The 23963-nt window shown below is 65.6% G+C and overlaps 1 protein-coding gene across 1 annotated transcript in view; it reads left to right on the top strand.

Annotated features, from left to right (window-relative positions):
• Positions 1-23963, top strand: part of RABL6 (RAB, member RAS oncogene family like 6) — an 87980-nt gene that overhangs the window by 29284 nt on the left and 34733 nt on the right. Inside the window, 4 exon segments of the mRNA XM_068164115.1 lie at positions 1556-1647; positions 3007-3147; positions 7973-8078; positions 18849-18952. Coding sequence (XP_068020216.1) covers positions 1556-1647; positions 3007-3147; positions 7973-8078; positions 18849-18952 — 443 coding nt within the window.

Genomic DNA, 23963 nt, shown 5'->3' with positions numbered 1-23963 from the left:
GTGTGGGAGCTGCTGCTGCAGAGCCCTGGCAGAGCATGGGCAGAGCACAGCCCCCTGCCCCCCAGCCCCCTTTGGGCTGCTCCACTTCCCTGCCCTCTCTTGGGAGAGCTGGGCAGGAAAATGCCTCCCCAAGGCCCCTGAGCCCCTGCTCTCTGCTGCAGCTCCTGAAGAGCTTTCTTGCTCCTGGCAGCAGCCCTGAGGCTCAGGCACTGTCCTGGTGCCTGCTCCATGGCTCCTTTGTTCAGGGGAAGGAGGGCAGAGAGCTGAGCACTCCTGCTGGCCTGGGGCAGGCCACTGAGGGCCACCTCTGCCCCAGGCTGCCCCTCCTGCTCCAGCTGTGTGGGCAGCTGGGGAGAGCCTGACACTGTGGTCTGCTTCCAAGAAAAGCCTCAGTGAGCTCAGGTCCCACAGCTGCCTCTGCCCTCAGCCCTGGGCCCCAAAGGGCAGCAGGAGTCTTGGAGGTCAGGCTGTGGCCAGTGCTGAGCTGTGCAGCCCTGGTGCTGGAAAGCAAACCAGGGACTAAGAAACGTTCTGGGCCCTGGAAGGAGAAGCTTTGCAGAAGCTGCAGCTGGGTCTGATGCAGCAGAAGCAGCAGAGGTACAGCTGGGGCTGGCAGAGAGGGGGATGGGAGCTGTGGCCTCTCCTGTCCTGGAGCTTGAGGGGAGCTGTCTGGCCAGCAGAGGGGAAGGAGGCAGGGCTGGGGCTTGGCCTTCCTGTGAGACATTGCCAGAGGCTGGCATCAGGGGGGCAAAGGAAGCTGCACAGCACCAAGGCTCTGGCTTGGGTGATGGTTGTGTGGAGTCCACACAACCACAGCAGGGCAGGGGCTGGAAGGGGCCTCCAGAGATCACCCAGCCCAGGGCAGCTCACCCAGGCACACAGCCAGGCAGGCTCTGAATGTCTCCAGAGCAGACTCCACAGCCTCTCTGGGCAGCCTGCTCCAGGCTCCAGCAGCCTCACAGGGACAAAGTTTCCCCTCCTGTTCCCCTGGCAGCTGCTCTGCTCCAGCTGCCCCCAGTGCCCCTTGTGCTGTGCTTGGCCAGCCCTGAGCAGAGCCTGGCTCCAGCCCTGCACATCTTTATCCCCAGCACTGAGGGCAGCCCTCAGGCTGCTCTGCTCCCAGCCCCAAGCCCCAGCTGCCTCAGGCTGTGCTCACAGGAGATGTTCCACTGCCTGCAGCAGCTCTGTGCCTCTGGCCTGGACTCTCTCAGGCAGTTCCCTGAGGTCCTTCTTGAGCTGAGGGCCCAGAACTGGGCACAAGATTCCAGCTGTGGCCTCAGCAGGGCAGAGGAGAGAGGCAGGAGAACCTCTCTGGACCTGCTCACCACAGCCCTTGAGGTGGCCTCAGGAGGGCAGGGTAGGAGGAGAGCAGAACCTCTCTGACCTGCTCACTGCTCCCCTTCTAACCCACCCCAGGATGCCCCTTGCCTCCTTGCCCACAGGGCACAGGTACTCCAGGGAGTGCTGCTTTAGGAAGGTTGCCTCTTTGGGGCTGCCAGCTGTGTTCTGGCCAAGCCTGCAGGTGTCTGAGTGCTCCTTTGCTTTGTCTCCTCAGGCAGAGTCTGAGCTGGCTCTGGATGCAGAGTTCCTGGATGTCTACAAGAACTGCAACGGTGTGGTGATGATGTTTGACATCACCAAGCAGTGGTAAGGCTCCAGCTGCTCCTCACCCCTTTGCCTGAAGCTGAGGCCTCCTGGGCCTGCTGCTCCCAGGTGGGCTCTGGAGCTGGCCATGACCTGAAGCCCCCTTGGCCAGCTCTGCCTTCTGCCCTGGCTGTGGCTGTGCTCCTGGGCTGCTGGGCAGCTCCCTGCCCCCCGGGGGCGCTGCAGCTCCTGGGCTGAGCCTGGCAGTGCCACTGCAGGTGCCAGGCACACAGCAGGACAGCAGCCCTGCCCTGCAGCACAGGGCAGTGCCAGGGAGGCATTCCCAGAGCCTGCTAGCAGTGAGGATGATGCAGGGGCCCTGGGCTGTGGGGCTGCACCCAGCCCAGGAGCTGCTGGCTTGGCACAGCTGCTGAGGGGGTGAGAGGCATCCAGAAGGCAGCTGAGAGGGAAAGGAATTGCTCCTGGGTTGGGCTGGAGCTGCTGCTGGGGGTGGGGCAGTGAGCCCAGGGGCAGCTGCAGGAGGGGCTGACCCACACAGCTCTGAGACACATTCACAGATGGCACTGGGTTGGAAGGGAGCCTCAGAGCTCCTCCTGTCCAAACCCCCTGCAGGCAGCAGGGGCAGCTCCAGCTGCAGCAGGCTGCACAGGGCCTTAGCAGCTTTCACCTGCAGTACCTCCAGGGGCAGGGCCTCAGCCACCTCCCTGGGCAAGCAGGGGGCAGTGCTGCTGCAGGAGGTGGAGGAGCTGGTGGCAGTGGATTGTTGAACTTCTCTGCCTGGTTTGGAGTAGAGAAAGATCAAACCCCCCTGGAGCTGCTGGAGAGGCTCCAGAGGAGGCCACAGAGAGGATCAGAGGCTGCAGAACCTCCCCTGGGGGCCAGGCTGGGAGAGCTGGGGCTGTGCAGCCTGGAGAAGAGAAGGCTCCAGGCAGACCTCAGAGCAGCCTGCCAGGACCTGAAGGGCTCCAGGAGAGCTGGGGAGGGACTCTGGCCAAGGGCTGGGAGTGCCAGGCTGAGGAACAATGGCTTTGAGCTGGGAGAGGGGAGACTGAGAGTGGAGAGGAGGAAGAAATTGTTGAGAGTGAGGCTGGGGAGACTCTGGCACAGGCTGCCCAGGGAGGCTGTGGCTGCCTCCTGCCTGGAGGTGTTCAGGGCCAGGCTGGATGAGGCCTTGAGCAAGCTGGGGGGGTGGGAGGGGTCCCTGCCCATGGCAGGGGGCTGGGGCTGGCTGAGCTTTGAGCTCCCTTCCATCCCAACCATTCCATGGCTCTGGCACAGGTCCCCGAGAGGCCAAAGAGCTTCCAGGAGGATTTGGGACAAAAATGTCTGGCTTTGTGTTTTCCCCTCTCTGGGTTGTGCATGGAGCTGCTCACCTGCCTATGGCTCTCTCCTCTGCTGCAGGACATTCAACTACATCCTGAGGGAGCTGCCCAAGGTGCCAACCCACGTGCCAGTGTGTGTGCTGGGCAACTACCGGGACATGGGGGAGCACCGGGTGATCCTGCCCGGCGACGTGCGCGACCTCATCGACGGCCTGCACCGGTGAGTGCTGCCCCTGCCCCTGCCCTGCCCCTGCCTGCAGCCCCTGCCCTGCCCCTGCCCCTGCCCCTGCCCTGCCCTGCCCTGCCCCTGCCCCTGCCCTGCTCCTGCCCCTGCCCCTGCCCTGCCCCTGCCCTGCCCCTGCCCTGCCCCTGCCCTGCCCCTGCCCCTGCCCCTGCCCTGCCCTGCCCCTGCCCTGCCCCTGCCCTGCCCCTGCCCCTGCCCTGCTCCTGCCCCTGCCCCTGCCCTGCCCCTGCCCTGCCCCTGCCCCTGCCCCTGCCCCTGCCCTGCCCTGCCCTGCCCCTGCCCTGCCCCTGCCCAGCGACGTGCGCGACCTCATCGACGGCCTGCACCGGTGAGTGCTGCCCCTGCCCCTGCCCCTGCCCTCCCCTGCCTGCAGCCCCTGCCCCTGCCCTGCCCCTGCCCCTGCCCCTGCCCCTGCCCTGCCCTGCCCTGCCCCTGCCCTGCCCCTGCCCAGCGACGTGCGCGACCTCATCGACGGCCTGCACCGGTGAGTGCTGCCCCTGCCCTGCCTCTGCCCTGCCCTGCCCCTGCCCTGCCTCTGCCCTGCCTCTGCCCTGCCTCTGCCCTGCCCTGCCTCTGCCCTGCCCTGCCCTGCCCTGCCCCTGCCCCTGCCCCTGCCCTGCCTGCAGCCCCTGCCCTGCCCCTGCCCCTGCCCCTGCCCTGCCCCCAGCCCCTGCCCCTGCCCTGCCCCTGCCCCTGCCCTGCCCCTGCCCTGCCCTGCCCCTGCCCCTGCCCCTGCCCCTGCCCTGCCCCTGCCCTGCCCCCAGCCCCTGCCCCTGCCCTGCCCCTGCCCCTGCCCTGCCCCTGCCCTGCCCTGCCCCTGCCCCTGCCCCTGCCCCTGCCCTGCCCCTGCCCTGCCTGCAGCCCCTGCCCTGCCCCTGCCCCTGCCCCTGCCCCTGCCCTGCCCCTGCCCTGCCCCTGCCCTGCCCTGCCCTGCCCTGCCCTGCCCCTGCCCTGCCCCTGCCCCTGCCCTGCCCTGCCTGCAGCCCCTGCCCTGCCCCTGCCCTGCCCCTGCCCTGCCCCTGCCCCTGCCCTGCCCCTGCCCTGCCCCTGCCCCTGCCCTGCCCTGCCCTGCTCTGCCTGCAGCCCCTGCCTGCAACCCCTGCCCTCCCCTGCCCTGCCCTGCCCCTGCCCTGCCCCTGCCCTCCCCTGCCCCTGCCCCTGCCCTGCCCCTGCCCTGCCTGCAGCCCCTGCCCCTGCCCTGCCCCTGCCCTGCCCCTGCCCTGCCCCTGCCCTGCCTGCAGCCCCTGCCCTGCCTGCAGCCCCTGCCCTGCCCCTGCCCCTGCCCTCCCCTGCCCCTGCCCTGCCCTGCCCCTGCCCCTGCCCCTGCCCTGCCTGCAGCCCCTGCCCTGCCCCTGCCCTGCCCTGCCCCTGCACTGCCCCTGCCCCTGCCCTGCCCCTGCCCCTGCCCCTGCCCCTGCCCCTGCCCTGCCTGCAGCCCCTGCCCTGCCCCTGCCCTGCCCTGCCCCTGCACTGCCCCTGCCCCTGCCCTGCCCCTGCCCCTGCCCTGCCCTGCCCCTGCCCCTGCCCTGCACTGCCCCTGCCCCTGCCCTGCCCCTGCCCCTGCCCCTGCCTGCAGCCCCTGCCCCTGCCCTGCCCCTGCCCTGCCCCTGCCTGCAGCCCCTGCCCCTGCCCCTGCCCCCTGCCCCTGCCCTGCCCCTGCCCCTGCCTGCAGTCCCTGCCCCTGCCCCTGCCCTGCCCTGCCTGCAGCCCCTGCCCCTGCTCCTGCCCTGCCCCTGCCCTGCCTGCAGCCCCCCAGGGCCTGCTCTCACCCCAGCCCCCTGCAGCCCCTCTGCCAGCTCCTGCTGTCTCACCAGCAGCTCCCAGCATGGGCCCTGGAGCCTGGCCTGGGCAGATGTGTGCCTGGGAGCAGGCAGCTGCCAGCATGGCCTGCAGAAGGCTGCCTGAGAAGTCCTCTTCTCCCTGGGTAGTCCTCCCCCTGTGGCACAGCCTTCCTCCTGCAGCACAGCCCCAAGAGAGCCTCTGAGGGCACCCCTGCATGGAGGCACTGGGCATGGCCAAGTCCTAGAACCACAGAGTGCCAGGGGCTGGAAGGGACCTCCAGAGGTCACTGGAAGCATTCAGAGCCCCCCTGGCTGTGTCCCTGTGTGAGCTGCCCTGGCTGGGCCTGCTCTGGCAGGGGGGCTTGGGCTGGATGACCTCTGGAGGTCTCCAGGCCTCCAGCAGCCTCACAGCAAAGCTGCTGCTCCTCCTGCTGCTGTGCAGGGAGCCTGAGGCTCTGTTGGTCCTGCTTGATGCTCAGGGCCCAGGAGGTTGTGCCTTTGGCTGTGGCTGTCTGCTCCTAAGCCATCTTGCTGTTCTCCCACTTGCTTCCTTCTCTGTGGCTGTGTCAGGCACACAGGAAGGGGCAGGAGGGCAGCCAGAAGGAGCTGGGGCCAGGTGAACCTCCTGGGGTTCTGCTCCTGGGTCAGAACAATCCTCACTGTCAGTGCAGGCAGGGGGAGGAAAGCAGTCCTGCAGAGAAGGCCTTGGGGGTGCTGGTGGGGAGGAGCTGGACAGGAGCCAGCAATGGGCACTGGCAGCACAGAAGGCCAAGGGCAGCCTTTGGGCTGCCCTTGGCCTTCTGTGCTACCAGTGCCCATTGGCAGAGGTGGAGAGAGAGGATCCTGCCCCTCTACTCTGCCCTCACCTGCAGGGCTGGGGCCAGCTCTGGGATCCCAGCACAAGAAGGACCTGGACCTGATGGAGCAGGTCCAGAGGAGGTCACAAAGATGATCAGAGGCTGGAGACCCTCTGCCTAAGAGAGCTGGGGCTGTGCAGCCTGAAGAGAAGGCTCCAGGCAGACCTCAGAGCAGCCTTCCAGGACCTGAAGGAGCTCCAAGCAGGCTGCAGAGGGACTGCTGCCAAAGACCTGCAGGGCCAGGCCCAGGGGCAAGGGTTTGAAATGAGAGCAGAGCAGATTGAGATTGGAGGTGAGGAACAAGTTCTGCCCCAGGAGGCTGCTGGAACACTGCAGCAGGCTGCCCAGGGAGGTGGCTGAGGCTCCAGCCCTGGAGGTGTTCAAGGTGAGGCTGGAGAGGGCTCTGGGCAGCCTGCTCCAGTGGAGGATGTCCCTGCTGGGTGCAGGGGTTGGACTGGGTGAGCTCTGGAGGTCTTTTCCAACCCAAGCATTCTATCACTCCATGCCAGGGCACAGGCTTTGAGGCTTGAAGCCATGATTTAATCATTTCTTCACATGTCCACCTCTGGCCTTGTTTCATGGCCAGCACTGCTGCCTGGGACCTGAGCTTTGTGGCTCTGAAGCAAATCTGTTAGTGAGCAGTGAAGAGCTGGCACAGCTGTCAGCCCCCTGCTTTGGAGAGCCCCTGGCACAGCCACACTCTGCCACCCTTCAGCAGGAGCACAGGGGGGGCTGAGCAGAAGGACCTGCAGGCCACTGGGGCCTGAGGCAGCTTGCAAGTATCATAGTCAGGGTTGGAAGGGAGCACAAGGATCAGCCAGTTCCAACCCCCCTGCCATGGGCAGGGACACCCCACACTAGATCAGCCTGGCCAGAGCCTCATCCAGCCTGGCCTTAAACACCTCCAGGGACAGGGCCCCAACCACCTCCCTGCACAACCCATTCCAGGGCTTCACCACTCTCATGGGGAAGAACTTCCTCCTCCCCTCCAGCCTCAATCTCCCCACCTCCAGCTTCATTCCATCCCCCCTAGTCCTATCACTGCCTGAGATCCTGAGCAGTCCCTCCCCAGCCTTCCTGGAGCCCCCTGCAGATCCTGGAAGGCCACAATGATGTCACCTGGGAGCCTTCTCTTCTCCAGACTGAACAGCCCCAACTCCTTCAGTCTGTCCTCATAGGAGAGGTGCTCCAGCCCTCTGCTCATCCTCCTGGCCCTGCTCTGGACACCTTCCAGCACCTCCAGATCCCTCTTGCCATAGGGGCTCCAGAACTGGAGGCAGGACTCCAGGTGGGGTCTCCCCAGAGCTGAGCAGAGGGGGAGAATCACCTCCCTTGCCCTGCTGGCCACACTTCTCCTGCTGCAGCCCAGGATCTGGTTGGCTTTCTGGGCTGCAAGTGCACACTGAGAGCTCCTGGTGAGCTTCTCCTCCCCCAGCACCCCCAAGGCTCTCTCCTCAGGGCTGCTTCCCAGCCAGTCCCTGCCCAGCCTGCATTTGTGCCTGGGATTGCCTCCACCCAGCTGCAGGACCCTGCCCTTGGTCTTGTTGAACCTCCTGAGGTTGGCTTGTGCCCACCCTCAGGAGGTTCAAGTGAGGATGGATCCTGGGATGCAGCTCAGCAGGGGCCTCTGCTTGGGCTGTGCTCCCTCAGGCTGTGCTCACAGGAGATGTTCCACTGCCTGCAGCAGCTCTGTGCCTCTGGCCTGGACTCTCTCCAGCAGTTCCCTGAGGTCCTTCTTGAGCTGAGGGCCCAGAACTGGGCACAAGATTCCAGCTGTGGCCTCAGCAGGGCAGAGGAGAGGAGCAGGAGAACCTCTCTGGACCTGCTCACCACAGCCCTTGTAATCCCCACAGGATTAGATGCTAGGATGCCCTTCTTGGCCACACGGGCACCTTGCTGGCTGCCAGGCATCCTTCTGTCCTCCAGGAGCCCCAGGCCCCTTTCCCCTGTGCTGCTCTCCAGCAGGTCAGCCCCAGCCTGTGCTGCTCCCTGGGGCTCTCCTGTGCCAGACCCTCCCCTTGGCCTCCTTGATTTCCTTCTCTCCACAGCCAGCTCTCAGCCTGCCCAGCTCTGGCTGGCAGCACAGCCCCAGAGGTGGCAGCCCTGCTGCCAGGTGGGTGCCAGCCTTGCCCTGGGCACAGCTCTGCTCTCTCTCTGGCACAGGCCCCCCGGCGCCTCCTACTTCCGCTACGCTGAGTCTTCCATGAAGAACAGCTTTGGCCTCAAGTACCTGCACAAGTTCTTCAACATCCCCTTCCTACAGCTGCAGGTGAGGCAGAGGTCTCCTCTGTGCTGGCTGGCTGGGACAGATGCCCTTTGTCCTGTCTCTGTGGTGGGAACTTGCTCTCTGAGGGCTCTTGGGTTGAGCAGTGTCTTGGGGTTCCTGGGTGCAGGGTGCCTGGGACTGGTGAGGAGGTTCCTCTGCTGCCTGCACAAACCCCTCTGGGGAGAGGCTCTGAGGTAACACTGGGAGGAAAAGGGCATCCAGGGATGTAGTTCCTAAGCCAAAGGAGCTGCACCTGCAGCTCTGCCCAGGTGAGCCTCTGCTGAGAGGAGGTTTGGTCATGAGCTGAACAGGTCAAGGACAGCCATGTGCTGCAGATCCTTGCCCTGCTTACTGCCCTGCTTGGATTCCCTGCACAGAGGGCCAGGTCTCTTATTTCCCTGATACTTGAGACTCCTTGGGTGGACTGAGTGGGAGAGCACAGGCTGGATGGGCACAGGAGGCTGCAGCTCAGTTACTGTGCTCAGGGTGAGTGCTGTGGCTGGAGCTGTCCCTGCTGCCTGCAGGGGCTTGGGCAAGAGGAGCTCTGGGAGTGCAGGCTGTGACTCTGAAGAGCAGAGCAGGCTCCCAGCAGGAATGGAGAGCGCAGCTGATGGCAGCAGTCACCTCTGAGGCCTCTCTGTGTCCTTCAGCTCAGGCTCCTGCAGCTCTCCAGGGAAGGAGTTCAGCTGTGTGTGATCTCCCAGGCTGCCCTTCAGCAGGGCTGCTGTTCAGGGCATGGGTTTTGAGTTGCAGGTTTGTGCTCAGCTTCCCTCCATGCATCTTTCATGAGAAGAGCAGTGGCTGAAATCCACACCCCAGAGGAGAGCAGCCCAGGCTCCTCCATTATTGATCAGCTCCTTGCCAGGGGCAGGCTGCCAGGCCTGAGGAGGTGCTTTGGCCCTGGTGCAATGGGACCTGGGGGGGCTGTGCTGCCAGGAGACACTCTGCAGGCAGCTGGAGGGGGGCCTGCCCAGCAAGCTCCTGGAAGGGCAGGGCAGGCACTGGTCTGCAGCACAGGATGGGCTCCCTCCTGCTGGGTCCCTGCTGACTCTGAGCTGCTCCATTCATGCTTGAGCAGCAGCAGGGGAGGAGCTTTGCTGCTGGAGGTTTGGTCAATCAGCACTGCTGAGAGGCTTCTGCACAGGAAGTGCAGCTCCCCCTGTTCCTCCCAAGCTCTTCATCTGCTCTGATCTGTGCAAACTGAGCAGTGAAACTCTGGCCCTTAGTGCCCAGCTGTGGGGAAAGGCCAAGCCCAAGTGCCTGAGGTGAGCAGGGCAGGGCAGGGCTCCTCCTGCCTCTCTCCAGCAGCTCTTTCACCCTCCCTAGCAAGCAGGAGACAAAGCAGCAGCAGCAGCAAAGTTGCTCTCTTCCCTCTCTGTGCTGCATGAATAACATCCAGGGATGAGCTCTGCTGCTTCTGAAGCCTTCAGTGTCTTGAACCTTGAATTCTCAGAGCTGCAGTTGGAGTTCTGAAATCTCTCCTTGGATCTCTCAGCTCCTCAGCAAAGCCAGGAGAGGCTGAGGCTGCTGGAGGCCTGCAGCAGGCTGCCCACAGGGCCTGGGGAGTCTCCTGCTCTGGAGACATTCACCTGGCTGTGTCCCTGTGCCCTGGGTGACCCTGCTCTGGCAGAGGGTTCCAGCCCTCCCCCTTCTGTGAGTGCCACACAAGGCTGTTCCCTTAGCTGGGGATGCAGAGCTCCATCTCCCCTGGAGGCAGGGGAGGGTTGTGGCAGCTTCACTGCAAAGCAAAGGCTTGAGGAGGATCCCTGCCAGCAGCTGGCCAGGAGCTGGGATGGTTTGCACCAGCCTTGGATTCACCAAGGTCAGACTGGTCAGGGGTCTGATCCAGCTGAGGAGGCCAGGGGCAGCCTGGGCTGCATCCAGAGCAGCACTGCCAGAGGTGCAGAGAGAGGATCCTGCCCCTCTGCCCTGCTCTGCTGTGCACAGGCCTGCAGCACTCAGCACAGGAAGGACCTGGACCTGATGGAGAGGGTCCAGAGGAGGCCATGAAGATGCTCAGGGGTTGGAGCAGCTCTGCGGTGGGGCAGGCTGAAGGAGCTGGGGCTGTTCAGCCTGGAGAGCAGAAGGTCCCCAGGAGACCTCACAATGACCTCCCAGTCCCTGCAGGGGCTCCAAGCAGGCTGCAGAGGGACTGCTGCCAAAGGCCTGCAGGGCCAGGCCCAGGGGCAGTGGTTTGGGATGAGAGCAGAGCAGATTGGAGCCTTCCAGCCCTGACCAACCGGGGACTACATCCAGGAGGGCTTTGAAAGCCTCCTGAGCAGGAGACTCCACAGCCCCTGGGCAGCCTGCTCCAGGCCTCCAGCAGCCTCACCCCAAGGAAGTTTTTGCTCCTGTGGAGGTGGAAGTTCCCCTGATTGGGTTGAGGTCCATTGCCCCTTCTCCTGTCCCTGGGAAGAGCCTGGCTCCAGCCTCCCCATAGCTGTCTGCAGACCCTGCTGACTGATTCTTTCCTCCAGACTTCCTGCCTCACCTCTGCTGCTGCCTCAGCTTCCCCTGTGCTGCCTCAGCCTGCCCCTGTGCTGCCTCAGCCTCCCCTGTGCTGCCTCAGCCTCCCCTGTGCTGCCTCAGCTTCCCCTGTGCTGCCTCAGCTTCCCCTGTGCTGCCTCAGCCTCCCCTGTGCTGCCTCAGCCTGCCCCTGTGCTGCCTTAGCTTCCCCTGTGCTGCCTCAGCCTCCCCCTGTGCTGCCTCAGCCTCCCCTGTGCTGCCTCAGCTTCCCCTGCGCTGCCTCAGCTTCCCCCTGTGCTGCCTCAGCTTCCCCTGCGCTGCCTCAGCCTCCCCCTGTGCTGCCTCAGCCTCCCCTGTGCTGCCTCAGCTTCCCCTGCGCTGCCTCAGCCTCCCCTGTGCTGCCTCAGCTTCCCCTGTGCTGCCTCAGCCTCCCCTGTGCTGCCTCAGCTTCCCCCTGTGCTGCCTCAGCTTCCCCCTGTGCTGCCTCAGCCTCCCCTGTGCTGCCTCAGCCTCCCCTGTGCTGCCTCAGCCTCCCCTGTGCTGCTTCCTTCCAGCTGCAGGCCAGGAGAGAGTCAGAGTTGCTGAGGGCACTGCTGTGGCAGGGTGGTGAGGTAGGCTCTGCCCTGTGAGCACAGAGCTCTCCTGCACTGCCCTGCAGGCTCTGCCCTGTGAGCACAGAGCTCTCCTGCACTGCCCTGCTCACCTCTGCCCCTGTGAGCACAGAGCTCTCCTGCACTGCCCTGCTCACCTCTGCCCTGTGAGCACAGAGCTCTCCTGCAGTGCCCTGCTCACCTCTGCCCTGTGAGCACAGAGCTCTCCTGCACTGCCCTGCAGGCTCTGCCCTGTGAGCACAGAGCTCTCCTGCAGTGCCCTGCTCACCTCTGCCCTGTGAGCACAGAGCTCTCCTGCAGTGCCCTGCTCACCTCTGCCCTGTGAGCACAGAGCTCTCCTGCAGTGCCCTGCTCACCTCTGCCCCTGTGAGCACAGAGCTCTCCTGCACTGCCCTGCAGGCTCTGCCCCTGTGAGCACAGAGCTCTCCTGCACTGCCCTGCTCACCTCTGCCCTGTGAGCACAGAGCTCTCCTGCACTGCCCTGCTCACCTCTGCCCTGTGAGCACAGAGCTCTCCTGCACTGCCCTGCAGGCTCTGCCCTGTGAGCACAGAGCTCTCCTGCACTGTCCTGCAGGCTCTGCCCTGTGAGCACAGAGCTCTCCTGCACTGCCCTGCTCACCTCTGCCCTGTGAGCACAGAGCTCTCCTGCACTGCCCTGCAGGCTCTGCCCTGTGAGCACAGAGCTCTCCTGCACTGCCCTGCAGGCTCTGCCCTGTGAGCACAGAGCTCTCCTGCACTGCCCTGCTCACCTCTGCCCCTGTGAGCACAGAGCTCTCCTGCACTGCCCTGCAGGCTCTGCCCTGTGAGCACAGAGCTCTCCTGCACTGCCCTGCTCACCTCTGCCCTGTGAGCACAGAGCTCTCCTGCCCTGCCCTGCAGGCTCTGCCCTGTGAGCACAGAGCTCTCCTGCACTGCCCTGCTCACCTCTGCCCTGTGAGCACAGAGCTCTCCTGCCCTGCCCTGCAGGCTCTGCCCTGTGAGCACAGAGCTCTCCTGCACTGCCCTGCTCACCTCTGCCCCTGTGAGCACAGAGCTCTCCTGCACTGCCCTGCTCACCTCTGCCCTGTGAGCACAGAGCTCTCCTGCACTGCCCTGCAGGCTCTGCCCCTGTGAGCACAGAGCTCTCCTGCACTGCCCTGCAGGCTCTGCCCCTGTGAGCACAGAGCTCTCCTGCACTGCCCTGCTCACCTCTGCCCCTGTGAGCACAGAGCTCTCCTGCACTGCCCTGCTCACCTCTGCCCTGTGAGCACAGAGCTCTCCTGCACTGCCCTGCTCACCTCTGCCCCTGTGAGCACAGAGCTCTCCTGCACTGCCCTGCTCACCTCTGCCCCTGTGAGCACAGAGCTCTCCTGCACTGCCCTGCAGGCTCTGCCCTGTGAGCACAGAGCTCTCCTGCACTGCCCTGCTCACCTCTGCCCTGTGAGCACAGAGCTCTCCTGCACTGCCCTGCAGGCTCTGCCCTGTGAGCACAGAGCTCTCCTGCAGTGCCCTGCTCACCTCTGCCCCTGTGAGCACAGAGCTCCCCTGACCTGCCCTGCAGGCTCTGCCCTGTGAGCACAGAGCTCTCCTGCACTGCCCTGCTCACCTCTGCCCTGTGAGCACAGAGCTCTCCTGCACTGCCCTGCTCACCTCTGCCCCTGTGAGCACAGAGCTCTCCTGCACTGCCCTGCTCACCTCTGCCCCTGTGAGCACAGAGCTCTCCTGCACTGCCCTGCAGGCTCTGCCCTGTGAGCACAGAGCTCTCCTGCACTGCCCTGCAGGCTCTGCCCCTGTGAGCACAGAGCTCTCCTGCACTGCCCTGCTCACCTCTGCCCCTGTGAACACAGAGCTCTCCTGCACTGCCCTGCTCACCTCTGCCCTGTGAGCACAGAGCTCTCCTGCAGTGCCCTGCTCACCTCTGCCCCTGTGAGCACAGAGCTCTCCTGCACTGCCCTGCAGGCTCTGCCCTGTGAGCACAGAGCTCTCCTGCACTGCCCTGCAGGCTCTGCCCCTGTGAGCACAGAGCTCTCCTGCACTGCCCTGCTCACCTCTGCCCTGTGAGCACAGAGCTCTCCTGCACTGCCCTGCTCACCTCTGCCCTGTGAGCACAGAGCTCTCCTGCACTGCCCTGCTCACCTCTGCCCTGTGAGCACAGAGCTCTCCTGCACTGCCCTGCTCACCTCTGCCCCTGTGAGCACAGAGGTCTCCTGCACTGCCCTGCTCACCTCTGCCCTGTGAGCACAGAGCTCTCCTGCACTGCCCTGCTCACCTCTGCCCTGTGAGCACAGAGCTCTCCTGCACTGCCCTGCTCACCTCTGCCCTGTGAGCACAGAGCTCTCCTGCACTGCCCTGCTCACCTCTGCCCTGTGAGCACAGAGCTCTCCTGCACTGCCCTGCTCACCTCTGCCCTGTGAGCACAGAGCTCTCCTGCACTGCCCTGCTCACCTCTGCCCCTGTGAGCACAGAGCTCTCCTGCACTGCCCTGCTCACCTCTGCCCTGTGAGCACAGAGCTCTCCTGCACTGCCCTGCTCACCTCTGCCCTGTGAGCACAGAGCTCTCCTGCACTGCCCTGCTCACCTCTGCCCTGTGAGCACAGAGCTCTCCTGCACTGCCCTGCAGGCTCTGCCCCTGTGAGCACAGAGCTCTCCTGCACTGCCCTGCTCACCTCTGCCCTGTGAGCACAGAGCTCTCCTGCACTGCCCTGCTCACCTCTGCCCTGTGAGCACAGAGCTCTCCTGCACTGCCCTGCAGGCTCTGCCCCTGTGAGCACAGAGCTCTCCTGCACTGCCCTGCTCACCTCTGCCCTGTGAGCACAGAGCTCTCCTGCACTGCCCTGCTCACCTCTGCCCTGTGAGCACAGAGCTCTCCTGCACTGCCCTGCAGGCTCTGCCCCTGTGAGCACAGAGCTCTCCTGCACTGCCCTGCTCACCTCTGCCCCTGTGAGCACAGAGCTCTCCTGCAGTGCCCTGCTCACCTCTGCCCTGTGAGCACAGAGCTCTCCTGCACTGCCCTGCAGGCTCTGCCCTGTGAGCACAGAGCTCTCCTGCACTGCCCTGCAGGCTCTGCCCTGTGAGCACAGAGCTCTCCTGCACTGCCCTGCTCACCTCTGCCCCTGTGAGCACAGAGCTCTCCTGCACTGCCCTGCTCACCTCTGCCCCTGTGAGCACAGAGCTCTCCTGCACTGCCCTGCAGGCTCTGCCCTGTGAGCACAGAGCTCTCCTGCAGTGCCCTGCAGGCTCTGCCCTGTGAGCACAGAGCTCTCCTGCACTGCCCTGCTCACCTCTGCCCTGTGAGCACAGAGCTCTCCTGCACTGCCCTGCAGGCTCTGCCCTGTGAGCACAGAGCTCTCCTGCACTGCCCTGCTCACCTCTGCCCTGTGAGCACAGAGCTCTCCTGCACTGCCCTGCAGGCTCTGCCCTGTGAGCACAGAGCTCTCCTGCACTGCCCTGCAGGCTCTGCCCTGTGAGCACAGAGCTCTCCTGCAGTGCCCTGCTCACCTCTGCCCTGTGAGCACAGAGCTCTCCTGCACTGCCCTGCTCACCTCTGCCCTGTGAGCACAGAGCTCTCCTGCACTGCCCTGCTCACCTCTGCCCTGTGAGCACAGAGCTCTCCTGCACTGCCCTGCTCACCTCTGCCCTGTGAGCACAGAGCTCTCCTGCACTGCCCTGCAGGCTCTGCCCTGTGAGCACAGAGCTCTCCTGCACTGCCCTGCAGGCTCTGCCCTGTGAGCACAGAGCTCTCCTGCAGTGCCCTGCTCACCTCTGCCCTGTGAGCACAGAGCTCTCCTGCACTGCCCTGCTCACCTCTGCCCTGTGAGCACAGAGCTCTCCTGCACTGCCCTGCTCACCTCTGCCCTGTGAGCACAGAGCTCTCCTGCACTGCCCTGCTCACCTCTGCCCTGTGAGCACAGAGCTCTCCTGCAGTGCCCTGCCTCTCACCTCTGCCCTGTGAGCACAGAGCTCTCCTGCACTGCCCTGCCTCTCACCTCTGCCCTGTGAGCACAGAGCTCTCCTGCACTGCCCTGCAGGCTCTGCCCTGTGAGCACAGAGCTCTCCTGCAGTGCCCTGCTCACCTCTGCCCTGTGAGCACAGAGCTCTCCTGCACTGCCCTGCAGGCTCTGCCCTGTGAGCACAGAGCTCTCCTGCACTGCCCTGCTCACCTCTGCCCCTGTGAGCACAGAGCTCTCCTGCACTGCCCTGCTCACCTCTGCCCTGTGAGCACAGAGCTCTCCTGCCCTGCCCTGCTCACCTCTGCCCTGTGAGCACAGAGCTCTCCTGCACTGCCCTGCAGGCTCTGCCCCTGTGAGCACAGAGCTCTCCTGCACTGCCCTGCTCACCTCTGCCCTGTGAGCACAGAGCTCTCCTGCACTGCCCTGCTCACCTCTGCCCTGTGAGCACAGAGCTCTCCTGCACTGCCCTGCTCACCTCTGCCCTGTGAGCACAGAGCTCTCCTGCACTGCCCTGCTCACCTCTGCCCTGTGAGCACAGAGCTCTCCTGCAGTGCCCTGCCTCTCACCTCTGCCCTGTGAGCACAGAGCTCTCCTGCACTGCCCTGCCTCTCACCTCTGCCCTGTGAGCACAGAGCTCTCCTGCACTGCCCTGCAGGCTCTGCCCTGTGAGCACAGAGCTCTCCTGCACTGCCCTGCTCACCTCTGCCCTGTGAGCACAGAGCTCTCCTGCACTGCCCTGCTCACCTCTGCCCTGTGAGCACAGAGCTCTCCTGCACTGCCCTGCTCACCTCTGCCCTGTGAGCACAGAGCTCTCCTGCACTGCCCTGCTCACCTCTGCCCTGTGAGCACAGAGCTCTCCTGCACTGCCCTGCAGGCTCTGCCCTGTGAGCACAGAGCTCTCCTGCCCTGCCCAGCTCACCTCTGCCCTGTGAGCACAGAGCTCTCCTGCAGTGCCCTGCAGGCTCTGCCCTGTGAGCACAGAGCTCTCCTGCACTGCCCTGCTCACCTCTGCCCTGTGAGCACAGAGCTCTCCTGCACTGCCCTGCTCACCTCTGCCCTCTGAGCACAGAGCTCTCCTGCACTGCCCTGCAGGCTCTGCCCTGTGAGCACAGAGCTCTCCTGCACTGCCCTGCAGGCTCTGCCCTGTGAGCACAGAGCTCTCCTGCACTGCCCTGCAGGCTCTGCCCTGTGAGCACAGAGCTCTCCTGCACTGCCCTGCTCACCTCTGCCCTGTGAGCACAGAGCTCTCCTGCAGTGCCCTGCTCACCTCTGCCCCTGTGAGCACAGAGCTCTCCTGCACTGCCCTGCAGGCTCTGCCCTGTGAGCACAGAGCTCTCCTGCACTGCCCTGCTCACCTCTGCCCTGTGAGCACAGAGCTCTCCTGCACTGCCCTGCTCACCTCTGCCCCTGTGAGCACAGAGCTCTCCTGCAGTGCCCTGCAGGCTCTGCCCCTGTGAGCACAGAGCTCTCCTGCACTGCCCTGCTCACCTCTGCCCTGTGAGCACAGAGCTCTCCTGCAGTGCCCTGCTCACCTCTGCCCTGTGAGCACAGAGCTCTCCTGCACTGCCCTGCAGGCTCTGCCCCTGTGAGCACAGAGCTCTCCTGCACTGCCCTGCTCACCTCTGCCCTGTGAGCACAGAGCTCTCCTGCACTGCCCTGCTCACCTCTGCCCCTGTGAGCACAGAGCTCTCCTGCACTGCCCTGCTCACCTCTGCCCTGTGAGCACAGAGCTCTCCTGCACTGCCCTGCTCACCTCTGCCCTGTGAGCACAGAGCTCTCCTGCAGTGCCCTGCTCACCTCTGCCCCTGTGAGCACAGAGCTCTCCTGCAGTGCCCTGCAGGCTCTGCCCTGTGAGCACAGAGCTCTCCTGCACTGCCCTGCTCACCTCTGCCCTGTGAGCACAGAGCTCTCCTGCAGTGCCCTGCAGGCTCTGCCCTGTGAGCACAGAGCTCTCCTGCACTGCCCTGCAGGCTCTGCCCTGTGAGCACAGAGCTCTTCTGCAGTGCCCTGCTCACCTCTGCCCTGTGAGCACAGAGCTCTCCTGCACTGCCCTGCTCACCTCTGCCCTGTGAGCACAGAGCTCTCCTGCAGTGCCCTGCTCACCTCTGCCCTGTGAGCACAGAGCTCTCCTGCAGTGCCCTGCTCACCTCTGCCCTGTGAGCACAGAGCTCTCCTGCACTGCCCTGCTCACCTCTGCCCTGTGAGCACAGAGCTCTCCTGCACTGCCCTGCAGGCTCTGCCCCTGTGAGCACAGAGCTCTCCTGCAGTGCCCTGCTCACCTCTGCCCTGTGAGCACAGAGCTCTCCTGCACTGCCCTGCTCACCTCTGCCCTGTGAGCACAGAGCTCTCCTGCACTGCCCTGCTCACCTCTGCCCTGTGAGCACAGAGCTCTCCTGCAGTGCCCTGCTCACCTCTGCCCCTGTGAGCACAGAGCTCTCCTGCAGTGCCCTGCAGGCTCTGCCCTGTGAGCACAGAGCTCTCCTGCACTGCCCTGCTCACCTCTGCCCTGTGAGCACAGAGCTCTCCTGCACTGCCCTGCAGGCTCTGCCCTGTGAGCACAGAGCTCTCCTGCACTGCCCTGCCTCTCACCTCTGCCCTGTGAGCACAGAGCTCTCCTGCACTGCCCTGCCTCTCACCTCTGCCCTGTGAGCACAGAGCTCTCCTGCACTGCCCTGCTCACCTCTGCCCCTGTGAGCACAGAGCTCTCCTGCACTGCCCTGCTCACCTCTGCCCTGTGAGCACAGAGCTCTCCTGCACTGCCCTGCAGGCTCTGCCCTGTGAGCACAGAGCTCTCCTGCACTGCCCTGCTCACCTCTGCCCCTGTGAGCACAGAGCTCTCCTGCACTGCCCTGCAGGCTCTGCCCCTGTGAGCACAGAGCTCTCCTGCACTGCCCTGCAGGCTCTGCCCTGTGAGCACAGAGCTCTCCTGCAGTGCCCTGCTCACCTCTGCCCTGTGAGCACAGAGCTCTCCTGCACTGCCCTGCAGGCTCTGCCCTGTGAGCACAGAGCTCTCCTGCACTGCCCTGCTCACCTCTGCCCTGTGAGCACAGAGCTCTCCTGCACTGCCCTGCAGGCTCTGCCCTGTGAGCACAGAGCTCTCCTGCACTGCCCTGCTCACCTCTGCCCTGTGAGCACAGAGCTCTCCTGCACTGCCCTGCAGGCTCTGCCCTGTGAGCACAGAGCTCTCCTGCACTGCCCTGCTCACCTCTGCCCTGTGAGCACAGAGCTCTCCTGCACTGCCCTGCTCACCTCTGCCCTGTGAGCACAGAGCTCTCCTGCACTGCCCTGCTCACCTCTGCCCTGTGAGCACAGAGCTCTCCTGCACTGCCCTGCTCACCTCTGCCCCTGGGAGCACAGAGCTCTCCTGCACTGCCCTGCTCACCTCTGCCCTGTGAGCACAGAGCTCTCCTGCACTGCCCTGCAGGCTCTGCCCCTGTGAGCACAGAGCTCTCCTGCACTGCCCTGCTCACCTCTGCCCTGTGAGCACAGAGCTCTCCTGCACTGCCCTGCTCACCTCTGCCCTGTGAGCACAGAGCTCTCCTGCACTGCCCTGCTCACCTCTGCCCCTGTGAGCACAGAGCTCTCCTGCAGTGCCCTGCTCACCTCTGCCCCTGTGAGCACAGAGCTCTCCTGCACTGCCCTGCTCACCTCTGCCCCTGTGAGCACAGAGCTCTCCTGCACTGCCCTGCTCACCTCTGCCCCTGTGAGCACAGAGCTCTCCTGCACTGCCCTGCCTCTCACCTCTGCCCTTTGCTTCCTTCCTGCAGAGGGAGACCTTGCTCCGGCAGCTGGAGACCAACCAGCTGGACATCGATGCCACCCTGGAGGAGCTCTCCGTGCAGCAGGAGACTGAGGATCAGAACTATGAGCTGTATGTCCCTCAGCCTTCCTTTCTGTTGCAGCCTAGGCCTCAGCTGAGTGCTGGGCAGCCCCAGCTGCACACCTGGGCACCAGAGGGCTCCAGGGAGGGGCAGTTTGGGTCTCTCTGGGTCCTGTCAGTGTCACTGCCAGGTGGCAGCAGCTGCATTGGGCACTTGGAGGTCCCTATGCCAGGGGAGGTGGAGCTGGGCAGCACAACTGCAGCCTCTGGTGCTGGCAGGGGACCCTTCCCAGCTCCCTGCTGCTGCTGCCTCCTCTGGCTCCTGCAGCCCTGTGTGGTGCTGCCTCAGGACAGGCAGCAGCAGCATTGCCTTCTGTTCCCTGTGGCTGCTCCTGGCCCCCTCAGTGCATTTCTGCTCTGTCAGAGGCTGTTCTGCTGCCCTGTGCTGGCTCAGAGCTGGCTCTGCCTGCTTGCTGCCTGGAATCAGCCCTTGCCAGGGGCAGCCCTGCAAAGCCTGGCAGCTGTGGCACAGGGGAGAGCAGTCCCTTCAGCTCCAGCTGTTAGTGCCAGGCAGGGCTGTGAACTCCCTCTCCCAGGTCCCTCCTGCAGGGCTGTGCATGGCAGAAGTCAGTCCCAGGAGGAGCTGGGGGAAGGTTCTTTGCAGGCAGCTTTATCTGGAAGCTGGAATGGGTTAGGAAGGCCTTGCCCAAGGTGCTCTGCTCTGGGGGACTGAAAGATCCCAGGGAGAGCACAGCAGAGTGATCACAGAGTGCCAACCTCCTTCCCCTCCTTAGGGACTGGGCAGGCTCCATGTGCCTTCAGCAGTTCCCTTCCTGTCCCTGCTCCAGGCTGGGCTCTGGGGGCTCTGCTCTCAGCTTGGTTGCAGGCTTTTTGCTGCAGCAGCAGTGGGAAGCTCCTCCCAAGCCCCCAGAGCTGCTCCAAGCTCACACCAGCAGCTCCTGCTGCTCACTCAGCTCTCACCTTGCACCAGCTGTAGCATGCTCTGGGCCCTGGGAGGTGCCAGCCCAGCACACAGGGCAGCAGGATCTGTGCTGTGCTGTGCTGTGCTTGCTGCTGGGCTCAGCTCAGCTGGGTTGGCTCTAAGAAGCATCTGCTCAGCACTGGCCCCTCAGCTGCTGGCACAGGGGGCATGGGCAGGCCCCTGCTTCACTCCCAGCTTCATGCAGTGGTTCAGATTGGAAGGGACCTTCAAGGTCACTCAGCTCCAACCCCCTGCCATGGGCAGGGACCCCTCCCACCAGCCCAGCTTGCTCAGGGCCTCATCCAGCCTGGCCCTGAACACCTCCAGCCAGGAGGCAGCCACAGCCTCCCTGTGCCAATGGCAGCAGGGGCAGCAGGGCAGCAGTGGCAGCAGGGCAACAGGGCAGCAGGGCAGCAGTGGCAGCAGGGCAGCAGGGCAGCAGTGGCAGCAGTGGCAGCAGGGGCAGCAGGGGCAGCAGTGGCAGCAGTGGCAGCAGGGCAGCAGGGCAGCAGGGCAGCAGGGCAGCAGTGGCAGCAGGGCAGCAGTGCAGCAGTGGCAGCAGGGCAGCAGTGGCAGCAGGGGCAGCAGTGGCAGCAGGGCAGCAGTGGCAGCAGTGGTAGCAGGGCAGCAGTGGCAGCAGTGGCAGCAGTGCAGCAGTGCAGCAGGGCAGCAGGGGCAGCAGTGGCAGCAGGGCAGCAGGGCAGCAGTGGCAGCAGTGGCAGCAGGGCAGCAGGGGCAGCAGGGCAGCAGTGGCAGCAGGGCAGCAGGGCAGCAGGGCAGCAGGGCAGCAGTGGCAGCAGTGGCAGCAGTGGCAGCAGGGCAGCAGGGCAACAGGGCAGCAGGGCAGCAGTGGCAGCAGGGCAGCAGTGGCAGCAGTGGCAGCAGTGGCAGCAGGGCAGCAGGGCAACAGGGCAGCAGGGCAGCAGTGGCAGCAGGGCAGCAGGGCAGCAGTGGCAGCAGTGGCAGCAGGGCAGCAGGGGCAGCAGGGCAGCAGTGCAGCAGTGGCAGCAGGGCAGCAGTGGCAGCAGAGCAGCAGTGGCAGCAGTGGCAGCAGGGCAGCAGTGGCAGCAGGGCAGCAGTGGCAGCAGTGGCAGCAGGGCAGCAGTGGCAGCAGGGCAGCAGGGCAGCAGGGGCAGCAGGGCAGCAGGGCAGCAGGGCAGCAGGGGCAGCAGGGCAGCAGTGGCAGCAGGGCAGCAGGGCAGCAGGGGCAGCAGGGCAGCAGGGCAGCAGGGCAGCAGGGCAGCAGTGGCAGCAGGGCAGCAGGGCAGCAGTGGCAGCAGTGGCAGCAGTGGCAGCAGGGCAGCAGGGGCAGCAGGGCAGCAGGGCAGCAGTGGCAGCAGGGCAGCAGGGCAGCAGAGCAGCAGTGGCAGCAGTGGCAGCAGTGGCAGCAGGGCAGCAGTGGCAGCAGAGCAGCAGTGGCAGCAGTGGCAGCAGGGCAGCAGAGCAGCAGGGCAGCAGTGGCAGCAGGGCAGCAGAGCAGCAGTGGCAGCAGGGCAGCAGGGCAGCAGTGGCAGCAGGGCAGCAGTGGCAGCAGTGCAGCAGGGCAGCAGTGGCAGCAGTGGCAGCAGGGCAGCAGGGCAGCAGTGGCAGCAGGGCAGCAGTGGCAGCAGAGCAGCAGTGGCAGCAGGGCAGCAGGGCAGCAGTGGCAGCAGTGGCAGCAGGGCAGCAGTGCAGCAGTGGCAGCAGTGCAGCAGTGGCAGCAGTGGCAGCAGTGGCAGCAGGGCAGCAGTGGCAGCAGTGGCAGCAGTGCAGCAGTGGCAGCAGGGGCAGCAGTGGCAGCAGTGGCAGCAGGGCAGCAGTGGCAGCAGGGCAGCAGGGGCAGCAGTGGCAGCAGTGGCAGCAGGGCAGCAGTGGCAGCAGTGGCAGCAGTGGCAGCAGTGGCAGCAGTGGCAGCAGGGCAGCAGTGGCAGCAGTGGCAGCAGGGGCAGCAGGGCAGCAGTGGCAGCAGGGCAGCAGTGGCAGCAGGGCAGCAGGGCAGCAGTGGCAGCAGGGCAGCTGTGGCAGCAGTGCAGCAGTGGCAGCAGGGGCAGCAGGGCAGCAGTGGCAGCAGGGCAGCAGTGGCAGCAGGGCAGCAGTGGCAGCAGTGGCAGCAGTGGCAGCAGTGGCAGCAGTGGCAGCAGGGCAGCAGTGGCAGCAGGGCAGCAGTGGCAGCAGAGCAGCAGTGGCAGCAGGGCAGCAGGGCAGCAGGGGCAGCAGGGCAGCAGTGGCAGCAGTGGCAGCAGTGGCAGCAGGGGCAGCAGTGGCAGCAGGGGCAGCAGTGGCAGCAGGGCAGCAGTGGCAGCAGGGGCAGCAGGGGCAGCAGGGCAGCAGTGGCAGCAGGGCAGCAGGGGCAGCAGTGCAGCAGTGGCAGCAGGGCAGCAGGGGCAGCAGGGCAGCAGTGGCAGCAGGGCAGCAGTGGCAGCAGTGGCAGCAGTGGCAGCAGGGCAGCAGTGGCAGCAGTGGCAGCAGTGGCAGCAGGGCAGCAGTGGCAGCAGTGGCAGCAGGGCAGCAGTGGCAGCAGGGCAGCAGGGGCAGCAGGGCAGCAGTGGCAGCAGGGCAGCAGTGGCAGCAGGGGCAGCAGGGGCAGCAGGGGCAGCAGGGCAGGAGGGCAGCAGGGCAGCAGTGGCAGCAGTGGCAGCAGGGCAGCAGGGCAGCAGTGGCAGCAGTGGCAGCAGGGCAGCAGTGGCAGCAGGGCAGCAGGGGCAGCAGGGCAGCAGTGGCAGCAGTGGCAGCAGGGCAGCAGGGCAGCAGTGGCAGCAGTGGCAGCAGGGCAGCAGTGGCAGCAGGGCAGCAGGGGCAGCAGGGCAGCAGTGGCAGCAGGGCAGCAGTGGCAGCAGGGGCAGCAGGGGCAGCAGGGGCAGCAGGGCAGCAGTGGCAGCAGAGCAGCAGTGGCAGCAGGGCAGCAGGGCAGCAGGGGCAGCAGGGCAGCAGTGGCAGCAGTGGCAGCAGTGGCAGCAGGGGCAGCAGTGGCAGCAGGGGCAGCAGTGGCAGCAGGGCAGCAGTGGCAGCAGGGGCAGCAGGGGCAGCAGGGCAGCAGTGGCAGCAGGGCAGCAGGGGCAGCAGTGCAGCAGTGGCAGCAGGGCAGCAGGGGCAGCAGGGCAGCAGTGGCAGCAGGGCAGCAGTGGCAGCAGTGGCAGCAGTGGCAGCAGGGCAGCAGTGGCAGCAGTGGCAGCAGTGGCAGCAGGGCAGCAGTGGCAGCAGTGGCAGCAGGGCAGCAGTGGCAGCAGGGCAGCAGTGGCAGCAGGGCAGCAGGGGCAGCAGGGCAGCAGTGGCAGCAGGGCAGCAGTGGCAGCAGGGGCAGCAGGGGCAGCAGGGGCAGCAGGGCAGGAGGGCAGCAGGGCAGCAGTGGCAGCAGTGGCAGCAGGGGCAGCAGTGGCAGCAGGGGCAGCAGTGGCAGCAGGGCAGCAGGGGCAGCAGGGCAGCAGGGCAGCAGTGGCAGCAGGGCAGCAGGGCAGCAGAGCAGCAGTGGCAGCAGTGGCAGCAGTGGCAGCAGTGGCAGCAGTGGCAGCAGGGCAGCAGTGGCAGCAGTGGCAGCAGGGCAGCAGTGGCAGCAGTGCAGCAGGGGCAGCAGGGCAGGAGGGCAGCAGGGCAGCAGGGCAGCAGTGGCAGCAGTGGCAGCAGGGCAGCAGGGCAGCAGTGGCAGCAGTGGCAGCAGGGCAGCAGTGGCAGCAGTGCAGCAGGGGCAGCAGGGCAGGAGGGCAGCAGGGCAGCAGGGCAGCAGTGGCAGCAGTGGCAGCAGGGCAGCAGGGCAGCAGGGCAGCAGTGGCAGCAGGGCAGCAGGGCAGCAGTGGCAGCAGGGCAGCAGTGGCAGCAGTGGCAGCAGTGGCAGCAGTGGCAGCAGGGCAGCAGTGGCAGCAGTGGCAGCAGGGGCAGCAGGGGCAGCAGTGGCAGCAGTGGCAGCAGGGCAGCAGTGGCAGCAGGGGCAGCAGTGGCAGCAGGGCAGCAGTGGCAGCAGTGGCAGCAGTGGCAGCAGTGGCAGCAGTGGCAGCAGGGCAGCAGTGGCAGCAGGGGCAGCAGGGCAGCAGGGCAGCAGTGGCAGCAGGGCAGCAGTGGCAGCAGAGGCAGCAGTGGCATCAGGGTAGCAGGGCAGCAGTGGCAGCA

The sequence above is a fragment of the Melanerpes formicivorus genome, unplaced genomic scaffold (assembly GCF_026170545.1).
Source record: "Melanerpes formicivorus ecotype bairdi unplaced genomic scaffold, bMelFor1.0.p_v2 SCAF_77, whole genome shotgun sequence".
NCBI classification, from domain to species: Eukaryota; Metazoa; Chordata; class Aves; order Piciformes; family Picidae; genus Melanerpes; species Melanerpes formicivorus.
Note: the sequence above shows the minus strand (reverse complement) of the source record. Positions and strands in the feature narration are given on the sequence as shown.